At 37.6% G+C, this 24,251-nt stretch overlaps 2 protein-coding genes across 10 annotated transcripts; both read right to left on the bottom strand.

Moving 5' to 3' along the window:
• Positions 1-13,853: 13,853 nt before the first annotated feature.
• On the bottom strand, positions 13,854-14,909 carry LOC122048337 (inositol-tetrakisphosphate 1-kinase 1-like). Its single transcript, XM_042609919.1, has one exon. It carries the CDS (start codon positions 14,907-14,909, stop codon positions 13,854-13,856), a length of 1,056 nt encoding a protein of 351 aa, XP_042465853.1.
• Positions 14,910-16,471: 1,562 nt separating this feature from the next.
• LOC122045859 (NAD-dependent malic enzyme 65 kDa isoform, mitochondrial-like) lies at positions 16,472-23,831 on the bottom strand. 9 transcript variants are annotated; one of them, XM_042606256.1, is made up of 10 exons: positions 23,581-23,831; positions 23,388-23,484; positions 22,574-22,692; positions 21,727-21,894; positions 18,960-19,152; positions 17,966-18,017; positions 17,808-17,879; positions 17,669-17,731; positions 17,022-17,136; positions 16,472-16,938 (listed from the first exon to the last, which is right to left on the bottom strand). In XM_042606256.1, exons 6-10 carry the CDS (start codon positions 17,980-17,982, stop codon positions 16,864-16,866), a joined length of 342 nt encoding a protein of 113 aa, XP_042462190.1. In that variant the 5' UTR covers positions 17,983-18,017; positions 18,960-19,152; positions 21,727-21,894; positions 22,574-22,692; positions 23,388-23,484; positions 23,581-23,831; the 3' UTR covers positions 16,472-16,863. The 9 variants fall into 9 exon arrangements, with proteins under 9 accessions (XP_042462190.1, XP_042462188.1, XP_042462191.1 ...); XM_042606254.1 differs by having other exon boundaries at positions 19,049-19,152; XM_042606257.1 differs by having other exon boundaries at positions 18,960-19,048.
• Positions 23,832-24,251: the final 420 nt, after the last annotated feature.

Raw genomic sequence — 24,251 nt, 5'->3', positions numbered from 1 at the left:
CATTATCAAAATTAATAAATATTTTATTAAAATATTTATTAATTTTATCTAGATTGTTATCATTTTTAAATTTAAATTTATCTTAATATTTGAATTATTAATTATTTCTAAATGTTTATGATTTTTATCAACGAATTTATTTAAATTTAAATTTGTTAAATTAATTAAAACTGAATTTTTAGAATTAATTATATTTTTAGAATTAATGATTTTGTTTTCTAAATTATTAATTGATTTATCTAATTCTGGATTTGTTGAATTAATTACATTTAAATTTTTAATAATTAATTTATTTAGTTTTGAATTTTTTTAATTCAAAGAAATTTTTATTAATTAGATTTTCAGATTTATTTAAAATATTTATATTTAAATTTTTAATTAAGTTTGATTTATTCGAATATATTAAGTCATCCAAATCTAAATTATTATAAGGAGGAATTATTCTATCATGGTGGCAAAAAGGTAATTCGCTCACCCCGCGCCCTCGCCAATCGGTCTCAGGATCAACACGGAGGAGGTAAATCACGGGAGCTACTAGTCCGAATAGTAACTAGTGCATAGGGGAGAGCAGGAACCTGGCTACTAGCCAGGATTTAACCCCCAGACCTCACAGTGGCAACACCCCATGCACTAGCTACTAGTCCATCCCGAGGAGACGAGACTTATTCTATCATGCACCATATTAGGGTTATTTTTGTTGGTGCGGTTAGCACTAACGGTCTAACCCAAGTTTTGATGAATGACAAAGTAGGTTAAGTTAGGTTTGTTGTGATCTAACACTTTGATTAAGTGTGTAGGAGAAATCCAGCTAGGTCGACGGACAAACCGGATAGCTGGTGCGAAGTCCAGATAGGTCGACGGGCTGACCGAATATCTAGCACGAAACCCAACTAGGTCGATGGGCCAACCGAATAGCTAGCATGAAGCCCAGCTAGGTCGACCAGCTGACCGGATAGCTGGCACGAAATCCAGCTAGGTCAACGGGTTGACCGGATAGCTGGCATGAAGTCCAGGTAGGTTGACGGGCTGACCAGATGTCTGGCAAGAGGTAAGTAAAGGTAAGTCACTGGAGGAGAGTGACTGTGAGGATGCGTCCTAGTTAAGGGATAGTAGGCATCGGTCCAGCTTAGGTCCATTTTGGATCCCTAAATTGAGACCCTGATTAGGTTCTGGTCTCGGGAAGATAGGATCTAACTCATAAATCTATATAAACTATTTATGTATATATTTTTCTAACTTTATGTTTTAGATACAAATGTAGAGCTTTGAATTCTGCATGCGTAGCAACTGACAGAGCTTGATTCCGAGTTCGGAATCAAAAGTTATGGCTTTCGGAAGATTGTTGTGTCAAACAAGTAGTTGGAGGTGCCACGGATCAGCCAGATTCGAACTCTCCTCATCTGATCTGAATTTTTGGAATCTGATAAGTTCTGGAGACCCTCCAAAGGGCTATAAAATTAAAGGAGGAGTTGAGCAAGCTTCAAGAATAGAACATTCATACGTGCTTCTACGCATCCAAACGACTTTCCGACTGCTCTGGGCTCCTGCTACGAAGCTGCTGCGCTCGACAATTGCTCCGAGGAGTTCTGATCGAGCCCGGCAGACAGGCATCAACACGAAGTGCTTAATCTTTTGATCCTTAAAAGTGTTAGTAAAATTTCTTTTATTGTACTTAATTATTATAAAAGGCAAGTGCAGTGTGTTGCACTTGGCTTCATTTTTATTGTACTCGATTCTCTCTTCCGGGGGTACCGGAAGAGATTTTTAATGGATTACCCATCGATAGGTCTGCGAGACCTGAGCCTTGGAGTAGGAGTCACCGAAAGCTCCGAACTAAGTAAAAATTGCCTGTGTTTTTTCTGGTGTTGCTTTTCGTATTGTCTTTCCGCTGCGTATACTCGTGTTTTAAAAACCAAAAAGGTTACTTCACTTAAAGGTTACGCTTTCAAATGGCTTTTGCGCTCATCCAATGAACATAAACTTTTTATCTCTTGATCTTCCTTTTGATTAATGATGTATTAATCTCTGTTAATATTCATTAATCCTAATGGTTAGATTTAGTATATTGGATTAACCATTAACCCAATAAGTCATTAACCCAATAAACCAATGAGTCTAACTCATTACTCAATGAGTCTAATCTGAATTCTTTCAAGGCTAACTCAATGTGTCTAATTCGGATTAGACTTAGCCATATAATCCATCTCCAAATCAACATATTCCTTGTGTGTGACCCAATAGAATCTCATAACGTTAGTAATGTATCTAAAATCATTTTAGATACATAAGCAATGAGTGACATCGAGCAATGCATCATTGCTACCCAAGTGACGAGAATGTCAAAATTCGACATAACCTTTCTATGTCTATTATCTTGTATAACTTGGTCCTTCTATCTTTGATATCTAGATTGATCAATGAGGCATAGACTGTGTCATCCTCTTATAAATCTTTGTGTTTTTTGATCTCTAAGTAGACACACTCAATCAAATATGCTCGATATCTCATATTGACTCATTTGAGCATGACCATGCATTCTTGTGTCCTACTTAATCAGAGGGCCCATAGATATCACTTCCGTCATATGGAAAGGATAGATCTCATCTACATCACTCATATCCATCCGCATAACTTATTGTATACCCAGTGATCGACTTTATAGTCCACCTTATTACAGGTGGTGTTTACCGATACTAAAGTACACAACTCCTTATGTAGGGACCATAGTGACTTTAGGTCTAAGGACTATTCATACCAATAATTACTATAAGAATGTTTATGACACTCATATGATGATCCATGAAACATTCTCATGGCGGGTCAATTCAATACATATTCTCTAATATATATCCATGTGTCAATGTGATATCTCATATCCATGACTTATGGGATTAAGTCATCAATTGACCTATATGCTAGTCTCAATACATTAATATTGTCCTTACATATTAATGCTTGACTAGGAATAATTAAGAGTAGTATCTATACATATCTTCAGTCTTCCACTATCAATTCAACCAATTAATATGTTGTAAACTAGAACCTACAACCTTAGGGCATTATTATACTTATTCATCTGGCATAGATTTGAAGAAAATATAATAACCAAAACTTTATCTTTTATTAATGAAATATGATACAAAATATCCTAAGTCAATCAACTCTTGATTAGCTCTTAGGGCTTACACTAACAGTATGCATTCTTGTGCTTTTTTAGTCTGCATTTAACATTGTTAGGTAAAATATTACAAATTAACTTACTTACCTCTTTGTTCAATTCTAAGTGCCCATAAGATTTTTTTAATATCAGTAAATTGTCAAAATTTAGACTTCCTAAGAACCATTCCATTACTTACCTCCAGTAATTGAAATCTTCTTGATCGCATGGTGGTGGTTCGTTGACATTTCGGTCGAGCATTTCTTTATTCACCATTTTTCAATACTAAAAAAAACTCGTAAAAATTCTAAGACTATGTCTTGGGATAAATAGCGTGGGAGATAAAGAAATAAGGCTCGAATGGTGTTGTAACAATTTTGAAGAAAAATTAAAAAATAATGATAAATTTGTCAGAAGAGATAATTGTACCAATTTTGACTAATGGTGAAAAAATAACAATTGGAAAAACAGTATATATATTTTTTTTCAAAAACTATTCCCCCTACTCTATTGGTGGTTGCACCAATTCAGAGTGACCTCACTTTGATACCACTTGTAGAATCGAAAAGATGTTAGAGGGGGTGAATAGCATTCGTCACTTTTTCTAAAATTACAAGTTAAAATAAACACAGCGGAAAAGAGAAAAAATGAAACAAGCACTAACACAAGTAATTTTTTACTTGGTTCAGAACATTTGATGACTTCTACTCCAAGGCTCACACTCATTGAGTGCTTTCGTTGGACAATCACTATAATATCAAAAGAATTACAGGAATTTAAGTACAATGTTATAAACAAAAATGTTACCGACAACAAGTAGCGTAAAATCTTGAGTATCAGTTGTCGGAGTAGCCTTTCAGTATCGTAAGAGCCTTCTCAGAGCAATGCACAAGAAAAAAAGTTGTAGTGGATGTTCTTTTTAAACTTCCAGTTGAACCCTCCTTTTATAGCCCCATCCGGGCGCCTATATCCACCACCAGGCGCTTGGAGTGTACTGACATGGTTGCACCTCGTCAAAGTCTATCCCGCAGACTTTATCTACCTCCAAGCGCTCGAACCGGTGACATGGGTTGGCCAATCGACGCGCTCCAACCCAACCACTGACCTGGGTGTCTATCCAGTTGTCCAAGCACCAGGAGCAACTCCGAGCCCCCGAACCCTCGAGGGCCCGAACCTCTAGGCGCCTGACAAGCTCTGGGCACCTGGACATCCCTTTTCCAGCAATTGACTTTCTGCAACACCAGGTTAGCACAAGAAACAATAATATATAAAGTAGAATAATTTTTGATAGTCTCTAGACTGTCTGATCCTAAATTTGAGTTTCACTGAAACTCTAAGTCGGATTGATGCTTACTGTTCCCTCAACTAAAAACGCATCCTCACTGGATCTCTCCTCCAGTTGCTTACCTCCACTTACCAATTACAGGCTTCCTTGATGTCAAGTCCCTTAACCCACCAGGACTTCCTACCAAATCTCAACCAATCTGGACTTCAGTCAATTGTCTGGTCCTCCTCGACCCGACTGGACTTCCTACCAACTGTCTAGTCCTCTCTGACTCAATTGGACTTCCTGCGAATCATCTGATCCTCTTAACCTGACTAGACTTCATCCTAATGTTTGGTCCTCTAGACCCATCAAGTTCATATCCTGCACACTTGGTAAAAGGATTAGCTAACAACATAATCTAACTTTAACCTTTTTTATACATCAAAATATGAGTTTAATCATTAGTACAACCTGCACCAACATCAACCACAAGGGAGACATAGTCACCAGCATTCATACAATGATATAATTAGCAAGATACAAATAATCATCACTACAGATATAGCAAACAACTATGCCACAATAAATCCAGCATGTCCAACAGAGTACATGTATATATAGCAATCAATGTAAATAAATAAGATATCCAGTATCTACTAAATATCATAGATAACAATGAGAGGCTATATAAATATGGAATCGATCATGTCAAAGATTAAGCAGGGAAAGTATCAAACTCAGGTAAAATATGAGTAGAGTCAAGATAAATACAACTACTATCCGAATATAGCTCATGCACTAAGGTCAAAGTAAACAAGTCAAAAAGTACCTGCCTATAATGTGTGTAATCCTGTTAGATAACTCCCACGTCATGATGCTCATCTCAATCAGTGTCCTACATCAGCATATGAAATTTAGCTACCTTTATATGAATTAAATAACTGAATCAAATTCCCTAAACTAATTAGGGTAGCCTAATCGACAAAATGATCTTCGCCTATGCTCTGAATAAATGTTTAGGTCTCTCTAATCTCATTCTTCTCATTAGATTAGGTTTAATCCTTAATTAACCCTAATTACTTCTCAATTACATTGGATTAGCTAAGACATAAACATTCCACACCCAATTTGGATTTAAGTTATTACATGAATCAACCTAAAAACTCACCTAAATCTGATTGCACCTTTATAGACTCATAGTCGGAGAAGGTTGATGCTAGAAATTGGTGGTCGAAACTAAGTGAGGCTGCTGACCACTAAATCAGATACTCTAAATCAGTAATCTAGCAATCAAACACTCAAATCTACAGCTAGGGTTAACCTGTTACCTCAACGACACGTAACTTGGCTCTGGCAGTTGTGAATCTAATCCCAGCAGCACACAATGCCTCAAGGATCACCGACCTACTATGGTGGTCGGGATTCTATCAGGAAGATGATCGCTGCAGCCCTAGATCTGCAACCAGCATGTCGATCAGATCAACACAGTGGCCTGTGATCAAGTAGGGAAATGAACAAAGATAAAGTGGCACACTATACCTTCTCGTGGCCGGAAGAGTGGCGATCGCCGGGTATTGCCGGTGCCTGCGATCAACGATGTCGGTGATAGGAGTTGTGGCATCCCGTGGCAAAGAGGGGGAAAAAGAAGTGGTGTCTAGCTGAATCATGTTAGGGCACAGGCTGGCCACTGCTAAGCCGACCAAGGGAAGAAGAGGTGACACCAGTAGTGGCTCACGGCAAATCAGGAGAGGAGGAGGAGTTAAGGCGCGGCTCGGTGGGACTTGCGAGCTACCGTTGCGTGGGTCAACTCCTGGTTGGGGCCACCGCCCAAGGAGGAGAGGCTAGTCCAGGGGATCAGCAAGGCTCGGCATCGAGTGGTCGGCGTCGAGCGGTCGACGTCGCGAGAGAGGAAGCGGTGTTAGGTGAGCAGCGGAATCAAGACTGCAAGGAGGTGGAAACGACGTTTTTAAGCTTAGGATACTATAGCATAGGTTATATACTTGGGATTTGATGATTATAAAACTAGTTTTTCCTTATTTATACGATTAATTTTAGGAAATTAAACATTTCCTCATTTAAATCCCTTTTAATCTCGTTTATCTCATAACCATGTCGTACAGACTCAATTTAAATTCCAAAAAAAAATTAAAATTCCTAGTAAATTATTTAGTGTTATTTCTCATACAACACTTATTATTTAATTGGTGTATCTTGCAAATAGACTAAGGGATGTGATTATGAGGCATGTGGGAGTCAAGTCCTAGAGGAACTTCCCGGCCTTGACTACCACCACTATTTGTTGACATGACCGGCTTTAGTGTCGGCCGAGAGTATATTGAGAATCGTGCTTAGAGGTGGGGGAAGCCAAGTCTTAGAGGAACTTCTCAGCCTTGACTGCCACCTCCTCTTAACTCTTGATCATCACGTCATCGTGGCCATTGACCTTCCATTATTTCTAGGTTCCTCCTTTATGCACCATATCAAACTGCTTTTTGTTTTTATCTTTCTCTTCTTCTTCCAGTTGACGACCGCAATGTTGGGTCTAGTAAACTGGCCTTTGTTTCATCCGTGAGAGTGTTGGAGAAATGGTGTTGGTGTAGGTTGCACTAATGATCAAACTGAGATTCTTGATATATAACAAAGGTTAAAGTTAAATTATGTTGTGATCTAATCTTTTTACTAAGTGTGTAGGATATGAACTTGATAGGTCTAGAGAACTGAAACACCAGGTTGAAGTCCAGCTAGGTTGATAGCTAGTACGAAATCTAGATAGGTTGAGATCTAGCAAGAGGAAGTCCACAAATGGTAAGTAAAGATAAGTAACTAGAGGAGAGCTCCAGTGAAGACGCATCCCCGATTGAGGGAACAGTAGGCATCGGTCTGACCTAGGGTTTCAGAGAAACTCAAAGTCAGGATCGGACAGTCTGGAGACTGTCAAAAATATTATTACTATTATTTTCTATATTATTACTTATTGTACCAACCTTATGATGTAGGAAAGCAAAAGCTGAAAAAGGGTTCCAGGCGCCCGGAGGTGGTCCAGACGCCAAGGCAAGGAGGTGAAGCAGTGGGTGACTGGCTGAGGTGGTGCACATTGGTTAGCCGGCACACGTCAGGTCTAGGTGCTCGGACCAATCGGGGCACCCAGAGAATGATAAACTTCAGAGATAGAGTTTCGTCGAGGAGCTGTCACATTAGCAACCCAGGCGCCCGGGGGTGGTCCAGGCGCCCGGGGGTGGTCCGGACGCCCGGAGGAGGATAAGTCAGCGACAGGTTAGGCCCTCTTGGAGGTGCCCGGGGGTGGTCCGAGCGCTCGAAAATGACCTATAAAATGGCCTTCGACCAGAGCCTTCAAAAAATCAATCGCTACGAGTTTGGTTCTCAAACGATGCTCCAAGAAGCTCTCCACGACACCAAAAAGCTACTCCGACAACCGATACTCAAGCGTTTACTCTTCTTGTTGTTGGTAACATTTTTTGTTTATTACATTATACTTAAATTCTTGTAATCTTTTCGAGCTTATAGTGATTACCCAACGAAAGTACTCAATGAGTGCAAGCCTTGGAGTAGAAGCCGTCGAAGGCTCCGAACCAAGTAAATTGAACTTGTGTTAACGCTTGTTTCTTCTCTATCTCGTTTCTTTTTTCTTAGTTATATTTCTACTGCAAACATATTTTCAAAACAAAAAGAAACATTTTTTAAAATCACGTAATTCACCCCCATCTCACGTGCTCACAATCCAACAAATGGTATCAAAGCATAGCCGCTCTGAATTGGTGCAACTACTAATCGAGCTGGGGGTTATTTTTTTAAAAAAAATTATATATACTATTTTTGAGTAAAAAATATTCTTACACCTTTTTTCTAATTTTGTATTTCCATTTTTTCACCATTAGTCAAAATTGGTGCAATCACTTCTTCGGCTAAATTTGTCATTATTTTTATTATTTTATTATTTTTTTCTCAAAATTAATGCAACACCACTCAAGCCTTATTTCTGTATCTCCCACACTACTTACCCTAAGATAAAATCTTAGAATCTTCGTGAGTTTTTTTAGTATTGAAAAATGGGGAACAAAGAAATACTCAAGCGAAATGTCAATGAACCACCGCCATACGATCAAGAAGATTTCAACTACCGGAGGAGAGCAATGGAATGGTTCTTAAGAAGTCTAAATTTTGACAACTTGCTAATATTGAAAAATCCTTCTCGGGACTCAGAATTGAACAAAAAGGTAAGTAAATTAATTTGTAATATTTTACCTAACAATGTTATATGCAGACTAGAAAAGTATAAGAATACATACGAGCTTTGAACTCAGTTAATTAAACTTCACAAGGAGTCATTGGAGTTAAAGGATCAAATCAAAATTGAATTCAGACTCGAGTCTAACCCAACGGAGAAGCCTACTAAATTAGGGGTTGTATCTAAGGTTAATTTACCAAAAAAAACGTTGTCAGTAGAGAATTAAATAATGTGCATGATAATTTAGATAATTATGAAATTACGCCTAGTATGGTGCATGATAATCTAGATTTGCATAAATCGAATTTAATTGATAATTCAAAAAATAAAATTATTAATTCTAAAAATTTAATTAATTCCAAAATTTTAATTAATTTAGAAAATTCTAAAAATTTAGATTTAACTAATTCAACAATTAAATTCAAATTTAAATAAATTAGTTGATAAAATATTAAAAATTCAGAAATAATTAATAATTTAAATATTAAGATAAATTTGAATTTAAAACTTAAAATGATCAAATATATCTAGATAAAATTAATAAATACCTTAATAAAATATTTGATAATTTAGATAATATCAATCTAAAATTTCTATCCAAAATAAAGATAATTTAATTAATAAAAAGTAATTAAATTATTAACGCCCTGGAAGGGTCTAAGAGCCTGAAGATCCGGGCACCCCGAGTGGGTCTAAGCATCTAGAGGTTCGAGCACCCCGAGTGGGTCCAAGCGCCTATATGTGGTTGAACCTAGCCACGTGTGCAGTTGAATTGGTGCACTCTGATTGGCCAATAAACGTCAGAATCCAGGCGCCTAGGACTGGTCCAGGCGCCTAGATCAGGATAAACTTTGGTAGATAGAGTTTCACCGAGATCACGCCACATCAATTTGATAGGGGCACCTGGGACTAGTCCGAGCTCTTGGATAAGGGTGGAAAAGAAGTTTTGACCTACAACTTCAACATATCATTCCAAGCAACTTTCATACTTGTGCACTATTCCGTAAAGCTCTCCACGACGTCGATATGTTGCTCTGACGACACCGCCTAAGCTTCTTCTTCTAAATCATCAGTATAATTGTTGCTTTTAATTGTACATTCAATTATTATTTTTAATCATTCGAGCGATTTTTGAATTGCCCAATGAAAGCACTCAACGAGTGCAAGCCTTGAGTAGAAGTCGTCAAAGGCTTCGAACTAAATAAAAACAAAAAGTATTAGTGATTGTTTTTCTTTATTGTATTTTCTGCTACATTTTCTAGATTGTTTTACAAAAAAAATAAAAAAGTGACTCGCAATATTCACCCCCGCCCCTTCTAGTGTATTTTACAATCGTACAATGCGTCCTTCAACTAGACTCAAAGGTGAGATTTATGGTGTGATGATTTTCTATGACCCCCGCGTATCCTGTGGGTCAGGAGTCATGTTGAGTTGTTTGTCAAAGTCAAGATAAGGTGGAAATGCATGGGGATCTAAACTCATCCAAGGAGGGGCTCAGACCTAACCAGTGGCATAGCCAATTGTAGCAAAAGGTGGAATCCACCACTCCAGCGGCTCCCACATGGTTGGCCCCATGACCATCTGTGAGGAGGTAAATCGAGAAGTTATAGTTGGCCACTGCAGGGGAGGGTTGTTCGTTCGACTTTGCCAAGAATCAACCCCTGCCCATTGTAGCAAGTTTTGCCCCGGAGTAGCCAACTCAACCTTGCCTCGGGGGGCAACCAGTGGCACAGCCAAGATTTTAGGCTAGTAAGGGCTATTTAAAAAAAAATTAAATATTTGTGTAGATCAATTTTCACCATCCAAAAGTATAAATTTCAAATTTAAGGAGCTAAAAATTAATTTAAATTAGCAAATTTTGATTTTAACCCTTGGTTCTAGTTGAAAAATAATCCATCAATCTCCAGAGCTTATCTATTACTCAAAGTCTAAGAATCATTTGTCATTTTATTTTCTCATAATATTTAGCATATTTACATATGAGACTTTCATTCCGATCTAAATAATTATCTTAACTAGTTACCTAATAAAATAAAATTTATAACAATCTCCCTTTCATTTACATTATGCTCGAGGATATTCCTTCTTAGTCCAGGATCACTAGGATATTTATTTGAGTCAGCATCAAGAAGTGATGAAGGAGACAAAGGAGGAGGAAATAATGGAGGGTAGATGCCTTGTTTGAAATAGATTCATGTCGCATATTCTTAAAATACCTTAATATTATTATTTTATCTAATTAATCATTAGCATAATATTTTAGAAATATAATCACTTAATTTAATGAGTATCTTTTTCTAACAATTTAAAAATAATTAATAAATAAAATTGATAGCAAACAAATAACATAACTAACAAATAAAAATATAAATATATGAAAAATTAAAATTATATATTTTTCAACACTCAAATACATAAACGAAAGAAGCAAAAAAAATCAATAAAAAGTGTTTGTCGTGGAGCGAGCGTAAGCAAAGCGACGACAGTGGCGTTGGCAGCAAACTACATTGACGGTGGCACTGGTAGCAATAGCATGCGGTGATAATGATGTCATAGTGACGTGTGTGGAGGAGGATTTTGAAGATAAAATTAGAGTTGAAGAAAAAATAAGGAGGGGATTAAAAGAAAAAAATATTCTAAGGAACAAAAGGGAAGAAAGAGGAAAAATGAGCGAGAGAGGGGGAAAAGAAAAACGCAAGAGAGGAAAAAAAAACACGGTGGAAGAGAAAAATAAAACACGGAGAGAGGGGGAAAATGAGAGGGGGAGAGGGGAAAAAGGTGAGACGGGAGAGAAAAAAAATAGAGGGTTTTAATGGGTTTTTGTGAAAAGTCTAGAAAATTTATATTTTATAATTAGATTTTTTTTTTTGCGCTGTGTATGGATTTTTTAACCTCACATAGCTATTCCCCTGGACCTAACTCACCTGGCCTCATGTGCTCATCCCCAAAAAATTCAAGCTTGATTGAATATCGTTTATGAATATCATTTTAATACACTGAGTCCCAGATTTCCGCATCCTTGCTCGGCCTCATATCCAGACATCCTCCATGATTCTATATCAACCCCAGATCTCGACATCCTGACTTGGCATCAGCTGTTGATATCCTCCATGATTTATCTCAATTTTAAATCCCGACATCTTGGCTCGATCTTAGCTGTCGACATCTTCCATAATTCTATCTTGTCTTAAATCCCAACATTCTAACTCAACCTCAGGTCCCAACTTCATCTACTTTTAAAGTCACTTTGAAATAGCTTCATCTCCTCATCTCCACATCCTCAAATCCAATCTACACCTGGCATGATTTGGTTATATCATGTGAAGAGTAGTGCAACCGTCTCATTGTTAGGATTATTTCTCCGTGAATATTTCAAGGTACGTGGTGCCGGTTGAATGGAAATGTAATTACTATGTTGTCAAAATTGGTCTCCTAGATGCTCTCTTATGATTGCGTATCACTTCGTTAAAGGAAAGACAACTAACACCTCCTTTTGACTAGATTCTTTCTTTTCCATCTTCTTTTCGCATATCACCTCAAATAAATCCTAACTTGAGTGTTTAGTAGCCCGGGATCTATTTTTCAGCTAGTCTAACTCTCTCTCCGAGTGTCTCTCATATTCGTTCTTCCTCTTTATCAAAGGCGCCCGGGGAGAAGCATGTGTCAACTAGTTCATTGAGTGATGGTTTGGCCATTCACGGAATTTGGCCGAAACACCGACAATGGCTCCAAATGCAATGCAAGCTCAGCCCTCGGATCCAGAGCAGCAGGGTCAACAGCGTCAACAGGGTCAAGCTATCCCCGTAGGAACTCAATCGGTGCAGCACAACTCAAGGGAGATGGTGGAAGTTGGAGGTGGGTTGATTAATCGGTTGTTCTCACAAGATCATGCCTTGCAATTTATCTTGTTAGACTCTGACCATGTTGCATTAGAAGCGGACGATGTGGATTTGATAGTGGATGCCATGAGTAATTGCTTGGTCGGACGATTATATTCGTTGGGCGGTTCCTTGGATGGCCAGCAATCAAAGCAACAGCCAACAAGGTTATGAAAGGAGGAATTTCCAGTAGATCAGCACCGCAACGCCGAGGAGATTGGGCATCAATTTGTTCGTGCTTTTGATCTAAATCTCGAGATCTCCTTCTTCTTGGCGTGTTCCAAAAGTTCTTCAACTCATAATCGTCCTCTGCAGATCTTCAGTGCACCTTCTTCTTCATCTTCTCGTCGCTGGATTCCTTGGAAGAACAAATCGCGGAGAAACAGTTTCAGAATGCAGAATCCAGTGGAGTTTGATTGAGATTTACCTTTATTGCAAAGGGAGAGAAATTGGATTGATCTTGAGATTGTTTGATAATCATGATTCTCTTTCTTCGTTTGATAGAATTGATAGCAGAGCAGAGACACGAAATGGCGCCTGATTAAAAAATAAAATAAAATAAAAATGAATTAATTCTTTTTGGATAATAAATGAAATGGGGCATACTGCAAAATTAAAAGGGCGTCAAAATTAATAATTTTAAATTTAAAAATAATTGATTTTAGGCCGGAGATCCCTCCCGCCTATTACAAAATTAATAATTCTTTTTGAACGGGAAAGGGGGCGGCGGATCCCCGTTCAGTCCAGCATTAGCCCCCGCCGCCGTCTCCTTCCTCCCGATCACCTCCTGCCCTCCGCCTCCACCTCCCTTGCCACCGCCGCCGCTGCCGTCCTGCATTCCTCCCGCCTGCCTGTCTGCGCTTCTCGAGAGATCTCTCGAATGACCGGCGCAAGCGAAACGCAGATATTGCATACAAAGAGGACAGCGGGATCTCCTCCAACATATCTTTTAATATTGGACGTGAATGCTCGACTCAGATTCGCATAAACGCCAGGTGGCGGTACATCAGTAAGCATTGTAGTTGCGTAAGATGTTACTGATTAACGTCTGAGGATAGCTCTTTTATGTTAGCTACTTTTACTAACATTTTTAAATAACAAACATATGAATATTGAAGAAGAAAATTAAAAAACTCAACAGAAAAGGGCAGTAAAAGGAATGGAATTCTGACTGAAAAATTCAAGTCCAACAATCTGAAACGAAGAATTAGCTAAAAGAAAGAATGTGCATTCTGAAAGGAAGAACATTATTAGAGTTTACGAGAAAAGAAGATTGGAGAAACAAACCACCGTGGATCCATCCCATCAGTCCGTGGCGGAGAAAGAAGAACTGCCAGCATCAGATTCCCCTTTCTCATGAACCATGTCCCATAAAAAGTTGGTTACAAATTCTTCATAACCAGGCATCTTGGAGTAACCGGGGAAGTAATTGATGTCGATGATGAAGTAATGGTCGCGGGCATCCGCATCCCTTATCATGTCGAAGTTGAAGAGGCGCAAGCCCGTAGCCTGCCGCAAGCCCCTTGCTATCTTCTCCAGAAAGCTCAGTGGAGGCAGCTCTGCTGCTTCTACATCTTCGTCATCGTCATCAACGTCTTCAGGGTTCTGACAGCTCGATGAAGGAAGCTCTGCCGCTTCAAGATTTTCAGCATATTCGACGTCTTCAGGGTTCTGATAGGGTCCAGGGGGTACACGAGAGTAAGTAAAGGGAAAGAGATCATCGCGGCGTATGTCCTTGAGGGACTTTCTTTTCACGCACTGCACGTAATTTCCTGCGACGTAGACTTTGAAAACGACCCCGCCATGATTGACGAACTGCTGTAGAACCATGGGAAATTGGAGCCATGGCATGGAAAAGATAGTACCAAGGCGAGAGGTCATCCTGTGTGACTTATTGCTTGTGTTGCAGCGGACGGGCTTGACGATGATGGGGAACCCGAGGCGGGACTCGATCGTCTCATAGTAATTGTACAAGACATTGTTCTGGTTGTAGATCATCATCTGCTTTGGGACCCCGAAGGTCTCTGTTCCAGGAGGTATATTGATATGGGAGACGAACTCCCGCATGGTAATACGGTTGAGGAGGAAATCGATATTGTGGAGGGTTTGGTCGACGATGGGGACGCTGGGGTTCTTGGCTCTGAAATCGATGAGCTGGAGCCTCCATTCTTGGTGTACGAGCTTGTGGATCACGCAGTCGAAGGGGCCCTGCTCGATTAGGGGCCGCAAGGAGTCGATGCGGACGGGATCAATGCCGTGGTCACAAGCCGTGGCCACGAGAGAGGGCCGGATGAAGCTCTCCTCCTTCTTGGGCGAGAGCGCGTAGCCCACCACGAACCGACGATCGGAAGGCTCCGCCATGGCCAGATAGAGATCCAAACAAACAGGGCCGTAAACCCCCACCTCGATCCCCGATCGCAAGCGAAGCAATTAAGCTGCATTATCGAAGAATCAACCAACAATATGTTGCTCGACGGAAATCACAGATAAACTCTTGAAAGTAAGAAAAGATTCGGGGGTTCATACCTTTTCCGATCGCTATGCAAAAGCAGAAAAGAGGACTGGACTAAGACAATCGACGGAGGGAGAGTTTGAGAACGGCGATCCGAGAGAAACACAGATCAAAATTCTTGAAAGCAAGAAAAGATTAGGGTTCATACCTTTTCCGATCACTATGAGAAGAGGACCGAGAGAATCGACGGAGGGAGAGTTTGAGAACGGCGACCGAGAGAAGTAATTTATAGCAGAAGGGAGTCGGGTGTGAGATAACCCTCGCGGTCACTCGACGCGGCTGTAACCTCGGCGACCGGTGAAATGAAACAACATGGAGCGGTGACCGGAATCGGAGTGGTCGTGTCCGTTGGATCGGGATTTGACGGAGATGAGTGTTTCCGCGAGGAGGCAAAACAAAAGCAAAATAAGAAAATATTATTTTCTCTTATTTATTTGAAAAAGGAGTTTGTGATTTTAATGGAATACGCTTATATGTTTTGCAATTTTCTTAAACAATAAATAAAAAAGAAAAAAATAATTTTGGACCACAAATAAATTACAAAAAGAATACAAATTAAACGTTTTAAACGACCATTTTCACTTTTGTAATTAGTAAAAGGAAATAAGGGTGGAATAATTTAACTAAATAGACCATTAAACTATATTTACATGGAAAAATTAATGTTTATAACCCATTTGATTAGTAAGAAGAAAATAATGAAAGAAAAGTAATTGATTATAACCCATTTGATTATAATCCATTTATTGCACTCTATTTCTCTATTTAAGAAAAACAATTGAAGTACTTTGTCGATCATGTGTACTTATTGACTTGAGAGACAATCGACTATGAAGTCTTATAGTTTAAAAGGGGTGAATGAAAGTAAATAATTATTATTATTTTTCGGAAAGTAAATTTTAAAAATTAATTCTAATGAAGTCCCCAATTTTACCATTTTAATCAATTTAAAAAAAATAGAATTATTTTTTTTTCTTTAGTCAGTAAAATATATAAGTAAAATGAGTACGAATAAAATTAGTTTAGTTCTAGATTAGAAATTGGTCCAAAATTATAATCGAAACTAAGTATATCGGATTCTTCGAAACTAAATATATTAGTTTAGCTATCTAGCTATAGCAACATCAGCCGACAATTTCTTAGGCTCTCAAACTCTCATATGCGTGAGAGTTATTCAAAGGAATTTTCTTTAAATAAGTATGTGACGTCACGAATAGAAACGGTTGATGATCATGCGACTCCAGACTTACTAGTTCTCCACAACTGAAGCGCTCTTCTTCTCTCTATTAGTTCTCCACAACGGTAAATGTAACCTCCAAGCTGACATGTTTTACCACTCAAATATGTCCACTCTCGAGTAGAAATGGTCATCCCTCTCCATTGGTCCTCCACTAAGGTAAACAAATTAGAATAAAACTAAACCACTACTTCTCCATTGATTCTCAGATACATTTTATGGCAAATTCCTTGGCACTCTGAAAGGGTGTCGGCTCTACAGAGTACACAAGTTCATGCTACATCACACTCAATATCATGATGTACTTTCAAAAAGTTTTAGCTGTCTAGCTATAGCAACATCAATCAACAATTTCTTAGGCACTCAAATTAACTCTCATATACGTGAGAAGAATTCAAAGAAATTTTCTTCAAATAATTATGTTTCGTTATGAATAGAAACCGTTGATGATCGCGCAGCTCCAGACTCATTAGTTGCTCAGTTACTAGCACATCTGATGGAATCTTTTCTGATTCTTAATTTTTCACCTTCAGCACAAGAAGTTTCCGTGCGAACAACAATGAGGATCATTCTTTTCTGTAAACTACAGTCGGATAGGCAGGATCCCACATGTTCTTCTTTACGTATGTCATGGTTTCTTCCTAGAGTTAAAATAGCAATAATCAATGGAGATAAGTTCGTGAGTAAGATATAACAAATGACAAAATTGAAGATTGATTCACACCGGTGTGAGCTTTTGAAGTTCCCGAGGGTCCATTTCGCGGTACCCTTCAGCCAGATCTTCTGCTACAGCTTCCCTGACTACAGCAGCTGCTACTTCCTTGGTTATGTCCCTGATGCTGCAACCATCATACACGAGCGAAGAGATGAATGCTTGGAGAGAAGAATGGAGAAGAAAGAAAAACTAAAAAAGAAAGTGGGGGAGAAAGATTTATAAATTGTTGTGTGCGCGGAAAGAAAGTGGCAGAGGATAGGACGTTCGGAAAATGGAAATGCTTCTTTTCAGAATTGGAAAGAAACTTTCTTCCTCGAAATTATCTACCATTTCTCCTCCAATTACCACTTGTTCATCCTGCCTTCCCTTCCATGAACACAGTCAACACAAGCTCATGATGCCAGAGTAGCACCCGAAGGAAATGCTCGCACCAAAGCAGCTTGCAAAGGAGCTGCTCACAGCTCTGCCAGAGTAGCCTGATGTCGAGGGCAACAGGGAGGACTGGGAGCTCGTAGGGTTAAAATATTCTTTCACCAATCTCCCTCTCTCATCCCAAGTAAACAACTTTTTATCTATCCTTCTTCCCTATCTACTTTCAATCTGCCCTAGTAAGCAAGCCAAAGAGTTCGAAATACTAGTCAATATTTGGCACAAACCTGGATATGGAAGGATATATTATTCCGTTCAGAACTTCATCGTCTTTCATGTATCCGGCCAAACTGATCCATGTGTCAGGTAATGGTAAAAAAAAACATAATCGATAGAAAGACTGAAATCTCGGGTTATGAAGACTACCGTTCAGCTGCAGTCTGAAGCATGCCATCTGAAATAACCCTCGCTCCAGACAAAAGAGTGCCAAGGCCAATCCTGTAAGATAATGTGTTGTGTTAGAAACAGAAAACTAATATAAGATGTTATTTTTTTTTAAGTAAAAAAGTCAAAACTCAACTGACCCAGGAAAAAGATACATATTGTTTCCCTGGTTACAGTGACCAATACCATTTCCTGCAGAAATAAACAAGTCAAATCTTATGATCATGAGAGGGTATACCAATTAAACAAAATTATAATCTTATTGAAGAATCTGTCGGTCCCTAGCTATTATGATCATGAGAAATATCAACAAGAGTGTGTAAATGCCTATTGGCATATTATCTACTATGCTGTAGCTGACTTTTGTGTTGTCTATACAGTCAGCAACTCGATCATTTGCACATAATGCTTGAAAGAAAACACTAAATGAAAGTTCAAGCAGTTAAAAGAGAAAAATTATAGTCAACTGGTCAAAATTTTCTTCATTTGTCTCAACGCAAGATTCCTGGAACACTTGAATAACAAATATACAAAATCAGATTGCCTTGGTGCTTTTAGATCTGGAGACTGAAGACAGCAGTGTTAAATGTGAGACTTTCTGAGGAAAACTGGACAACGATCAACCACCCTAGAAAAAGATGACTTTAGAGCATGTCCAATTCCCAGTCAGCTGTATCAATTATTTCTCAAATCAAGGAACAGAACTTAGTTCAGCTATAACTCTAGAAGTGTGAAGCCCCATTTTGCATCTAAATGCACAACCTCAGCTCGAGCTGGATCTAATGCACACTCATGTTTGATTAGAATCAAATTGTTTAAAGCTTGCGCACTTAATTCATAACTTAAACATCAGCCAACATAAAGCACTTAATTCATAACTGATGCGCCTAGGCAGAACATATACGCACCAGGATCAATTGTCCAGTCAACTTAACAGATTGGTTGTTTAGATTGGCTATATATATATATGATAGTTTTTAGTTTAGAAAGTAAACCAAATTGCAATCGAACCCAAATGAAATTTTTGGATTTGATATTGGTTTATAGCACAAATTGGCCATCAGTGAGAAATGATTTCCCTCTAAATATAACCAAAAAAGAAACAAATATCTTCCAACAAATTCAATCATTTACCTGCACAATTACATGTGGCCAGAATAGTAAAGACATTTGACCAGAATAGATATTATCACAATAGTAGTTACTCCAATATTACCATTTACCTGCACAATTACATGTGGCCACCAGGTGAAGACAGCTTCCATAAATTCATCAATGACTGAAATGTAATCCTCACCATCAAGATGATGCTCTTGAAGTCCTAAATCTATATGATGATCCATTTTGTACATAGAACAGCAATTAAACTATGAAACCTTTATTAAATATTCAAACAATGTTAACAATGAAAAATCAAATCATCTCAAATATTTAAGGAGAAAAAAGTCCAACTGTAAAGTACATGATTTGATTTTTATTAGATACAATAATCAAAGACCATTCTAATTATCTAAAAATATAGACTGTTGTAAATATCCACCATTTGATTCATTTGTAGGTAATGGAGGTTGGATAGGGTAAGATGATTTCCCCTATTTATACAAAAATCTGTTAAAAAATTAAATATTTTTCAATGGACCTTCTGAGTGAAATTTTGTTAAATTGTTTTCATTCTTTACTATAAATTTAAAGCTTAGATGATTCTCCTCAAGAAGTAAAATAACATCAATATTACTAAAATATTGAATAAATATTCAAAGAATGTGAAGGGTTTATACAAAATAATACATATATTATCTTAATATTATGAAATTTAGATTTATGCAGCCAACATTAAATAGTTGGTATAAACACAACTTTATAATGATGATCATGAATATTATAATATTACATTATTTTTGCAATATAAATAACAAATATTTAGGATTAAAATATATTGCAGTAAATTATTTAATATATCAATGTTTTGTTAAATATAATACATTTCAGTGTTTCTCGCCCTTGGTGCACTTATATTCAACTATCTCTTTTATCAAATGCCTTGGCTGTAAAAATTATTTTTTATCATGACTTTGGTAAAATCATTATAGATCTTATTGCACCATTTAGCTCAATGGAAGGCAATATCATTAGAAATACTAATATTTGCTCCATTAGCAATACTAATATCATTATAAAACTTAATACACAGAATTTTCTTTAGTCCTCCTTCACACCTAACATGATAACACCTTTCGCTGGGAGAAAAAAAGTTGAAAGATTACACGACTTCAGGTGTTACTTTCAGATACCAGGTAGACTTCAATCGATGGCATGGATATGCCAGAATGATTTAGAAGTTGATATATCCGTTCCCACTAATGATTTTTATTTCTATAACAATGGATTATAGATCTTTACACGGCTCAGAGTTCACCTACATATAGGTCTCCTCTAACAAGTTTTTTTTTTGAATGTAGAGTATGATAGAAGATTCTTACAAAGTGGGTCACGAAGGAGCTTCTCATTATTAGTTCCAACATCAATCATCACAGGAAGAACCTACAGTGTAAACACTGAATGGAGAAAAGAGGTTGCTGCTGACAGATTTGTTGAAATCATATTTTAAATGAGGCAATTAGCAAAAGAAAGAAAACTATCATAAGGAACTATGTGAATATGTTGGAATAGGGAGTGAAATCATTCAAATAAGGAAATGTAAGAAAGTCAATTTGCGATTTATTATTCCCATTTTTGAACGTGACTAAGTGTTTTTCTCTTTTCTTAAAAAACATATTAGCTAATATAAGGTCATATGCTATCGCAAAATCTAATAGAGTTTTCCCTTCCTCATTTCTCATTCCAAACCCATAGCTCTCATGTACCCTCTCATATTCCTCATTTCATTTGGTGGAATGTTTTATAATATTTCATCTAAGTCGTCCCAAAACCTTGATTTAATAGCTTCATCTAATCCTACTTGCAGTGCATATACGCTAATTATGTTCATAGTTTCTTTCGCCACTATTATCTTAAGGGCTATAATTCTATCCCCTTTTCTAACTACTCCTATAACTTTATCCTTTAACGAACTATCTACAACAATACTCACTCTATTTTTTACTTTACTCTTTCCAGTGTACCATAACTTAAAACCCGAGCTCTCTATCATCTTTGCCTTCTCGCCTACCCATTTTATCTTTTGTACACAAAATACTAATTCTTCTCCTAATCATCGTATTTACTACCTCCATTGATTTACCAATAAGGGTTTCTATGTTAATGTTCCAAATCATAGATTATTAGTTTTCCTATCATATTTGTTCTTATCCAACTTATTGTGCGAGAACTTTTGTCTATTTAACACTACACCCAAATTCTCATGGAGATGTAGCGGTCCTTGCCGATATGTTACAGTCAGACCCTGCAACACAAACTATTGCATATTTAGCACTACACCCGAGTTTTGGAGATGTAGCGATCCTTGCCAAGACATTACAGTCGGACCCTGCAACACGTTACTTCTGGGGAATAACCTAGCATTAGCACAATAGTTTAATGGATTCATTCATTAATATTTGTCATAGTTTTAACGCTAGGTGGCAACCTAACACAACCCTCCTCTTTTATCTGGGCTTGGAACTGGCCATGACCGGTCATCATCTATTTGGCCAACAAAAAGTTTAAAGCATATGATTTGGATTTTGGCATAAGAGATCATCGCAGAACCAAAAGAATCAACCAATTCAAAAAAAAATGTCTAGATTTATTTTCCTAAATCAGATAAAAGAAGTAAATTTAGTATGTTTGTCAAAAGAGCAAGTTATTAGGAAACAAAAGCAAAAATAATTACTACACTTTAAAAAAAGTTCAGGTTATGGCAACTATCACAGCAATGATACAGAAAAATAAAAATAAACACCTGATCAGCTGGCCAGTTATAAACCATAGACATCATCTCTCCACGATGAACTGCACTGAAGTACATACCACGGGGTCTTCTAAAAAGACCACTATAGTTCTGACACACAAGACCCACCGTGGGTGTATAAACTATTGGTGCATACTCTTAGATATTTTCAACTAAAACCTGCACATATTAACAAGTGCACAAATCAAAACACCGTCCGGAGCAAAAGATTAAAATAAATGAAGATTTGGGCAATAGTAGAAAGTGCTTCCACATCAATTAACTGTACATTAAACAGAAATAAATTTAAGAAAAGTAATGGGATAAAGAAACAAGTGCCATATATGAACATGTTGACAGACCCTAAATTAGCACCGTAATGAAGGGTTACTTTGATAATTCTACAGAAATTTTGAAAATACATGATAGCGCATTTCTCTACATTGTGTAGAAATTGCTCTCGACAATGGAGTGTCTGGTGAGTTGATTTTGATAATAGTTAAAAAGGGTAATAACATAAGAAAAGAAAGGTGGAAGTCAATGCAGTAGAAAGCAAATAGACACTCATGGGGATATGGTGGAACTTCTGCAATAATCAAAAAATAATAATTAAAAAAAAAAGGTAACGTGCAAATTCTAAAAGCTAAATTTCTTCTAATTCTCACATGAATAGTTAGTTACGCAAAACAAATTTAAAAAAAATATAAAAAATTGTAAAACAATCAACTTCTCCTGCGAGAAAGCAGATAATTCTTTAAAACAAAGAGTGCAAATGTAACTTATGATACACTTGAAAACTCTTAACAACAATGTGTGAACTATCTAGAATAGAATGTCTTGTCAAATATCTAAAACTCACTTTGTAGTACATAGTTTCATTTCGGTCATGCAATCTATTAAGAATTCGTCATTTGGCCAAAGCATTGGTGTCTGATGGTCCATCCCAGGCATTTACTTAGAATCTTTTTAAATCAACCACTGTCAAAAAGGAAACTATGACTTAGAGACTATGGAAATATAATAATGCGATAGGATACAAATAGAAATATAAAACATGTTAGGAAAGTTTTTATAATAATGTCCTTTCCCTCTTCCTCCCCCTCCATTTTGTCTCCCTCCCCTCCTAGTAGCAATTACCTTAACACTAAAATTGAATTGACGCAATGCTTTGACGATCAAATGCAAAGAAACAAACAACAAGTGCCATCAATTTGAGTAATTAGGCCAAAAATCAAAGCCTACATCAACAGAGAGAAGAACTCATCTTTTGTTTTCTCGCCAACTCTCCTAAGACTTCCAGAGCACACCGCTACCACTCACACCCAACCCACAAGCATAAACAAGGCCTTCTATTTGTATAAAAGAGAGGCAACATTTACTAGCACAATGTAACCAGTTCAAGACTGAGGGGAATGGCTAGCTGAGACAACACAACTAACTTAGTAGATATCTATAGAAGTTTAAACAGTACACCGGATGAACACTCGTGTTATCAAAGTTGTAGAATATGGAAATTATAGTAATCAGTAAACCAATCGCAACAGAACAAAAAGACCCCCCAAAAAAAAAAATACAACTATTTCGTGAATGATGCGTGAGTCTACTCCCAACGAACTAAAGAACTGACTTCCGACTAGAACACAAAACGTAGAAAAACGTGTCAAAAGGCATACTGAAGCGCTCAATTTGCTGCTGCGGTGTCATATGATTTGGAGGAAGAAGCCCGCGAAGATCCAGGCGATCCCTCTCAGTCATCGAGAAAGCCGTGCCCTGACGAGTATCAAATAAACCAACAACCAACTCAATCCAATCAAACCACAGGAAATTCAAACAACCACTTGAAGGGCCTGATGCGCGATTGAGTACCTTGTTGAACCAGGGATCGTGAAGGATGTCGAGGCTCCGCTTATGGACGATGGTGGGGCGCGATCCCTCACAGGTGGTGAAGGATCTCGATGGATCACCCGCAGCTAGAAGCTTCATCCGCTGAAGGATCTGAGAGGAGGACGAGGGCTTCCGGAGGAGCCACGGCAGAGAGGAGGAGAGGGCCATCACCGACGAGATCTGCCGAAGGAAAGCGGACTATTTGCTCGGCGAAGAAGCGCTGTGATCTTTCGCTAGATATTTAAAACAAATAATTAAAGAGGAAATTATATTTTTATTTTATAAAGCGAAAAAATAATTATTTAATATTTCATCATTAAGAAGAAAATTGGAAAATGGAGAAAAATCCCCAATCCTATTCTTAATTTTGCATACAGTCCCTCTATCTAAAAAATTTTGTTTCGACTCCCTACATGCAAAGTTTCCTTTGCTTCAACTCCCCTCATGTAAATATCATGACCTAATTGCCCTAAAATTTTTTAGGTATAAAAAGTCCAAGAATGAGTATAATTTCTCCTAAATTCAGTATCATTTAAACAAAATTTAGTATATTTTCATCCAATTGAGTACCATTTAAAGAAAATCGTGTATATTTTCTATCAAAATTAAGTCTCATATTTTTTTAGGTACAAATAGTCTAAAAACGAGTATAC

Source organism: Zingiber officinale, chromosome 2B (assembly GCF_018446385.1).
Source record: "Zingiber officinale cultivar Zhangliang chromosome 2B, Zo_v1.1, whole genome shotgun sequence".
In the NCBI taxonomy this organism is placed as follows: Eukaryota; Viridiplantae; Streptophyta; class Magnoliopsida; order Zingiberales; family Zingiberaceae; genus Zingiber; species Zingiber officinale.
Note: the sequence above shows the minus strand (reverse complement) of the source record. Positions and strands in the feature narration are given on the sequence as shown.

Coding starts and splice junctions, on each gene's coding strand:
- LOC122048337 (XM_042609919.1), bottom strand. CDS start 14,909: ATGGCGGAGCCTTCCGATCGTCGGTTCGTGGTGGGCTACGCGCTCTCG.
- LOC122045859 (XM_042606248.1), bottom strand. CDS start 20,354: ATGATTGATGTTGGAACTAATAATGAGAAGCTCCTTCGTGACCCACTT. Junction 17,137..17,668: donor ATATATCCTTCCATATCCAG/GTTTGTGCCAAA, acceptor TGATGGTTGCAG/CATCAGGGACATAACCAAGG. Junction 16,939..17,021: donor AACTTCAAAAGCTCACACCG/GTGTGAATCAAT, acceptor TTTTAACTCTAG/GAAGAAACCATGACATACGT.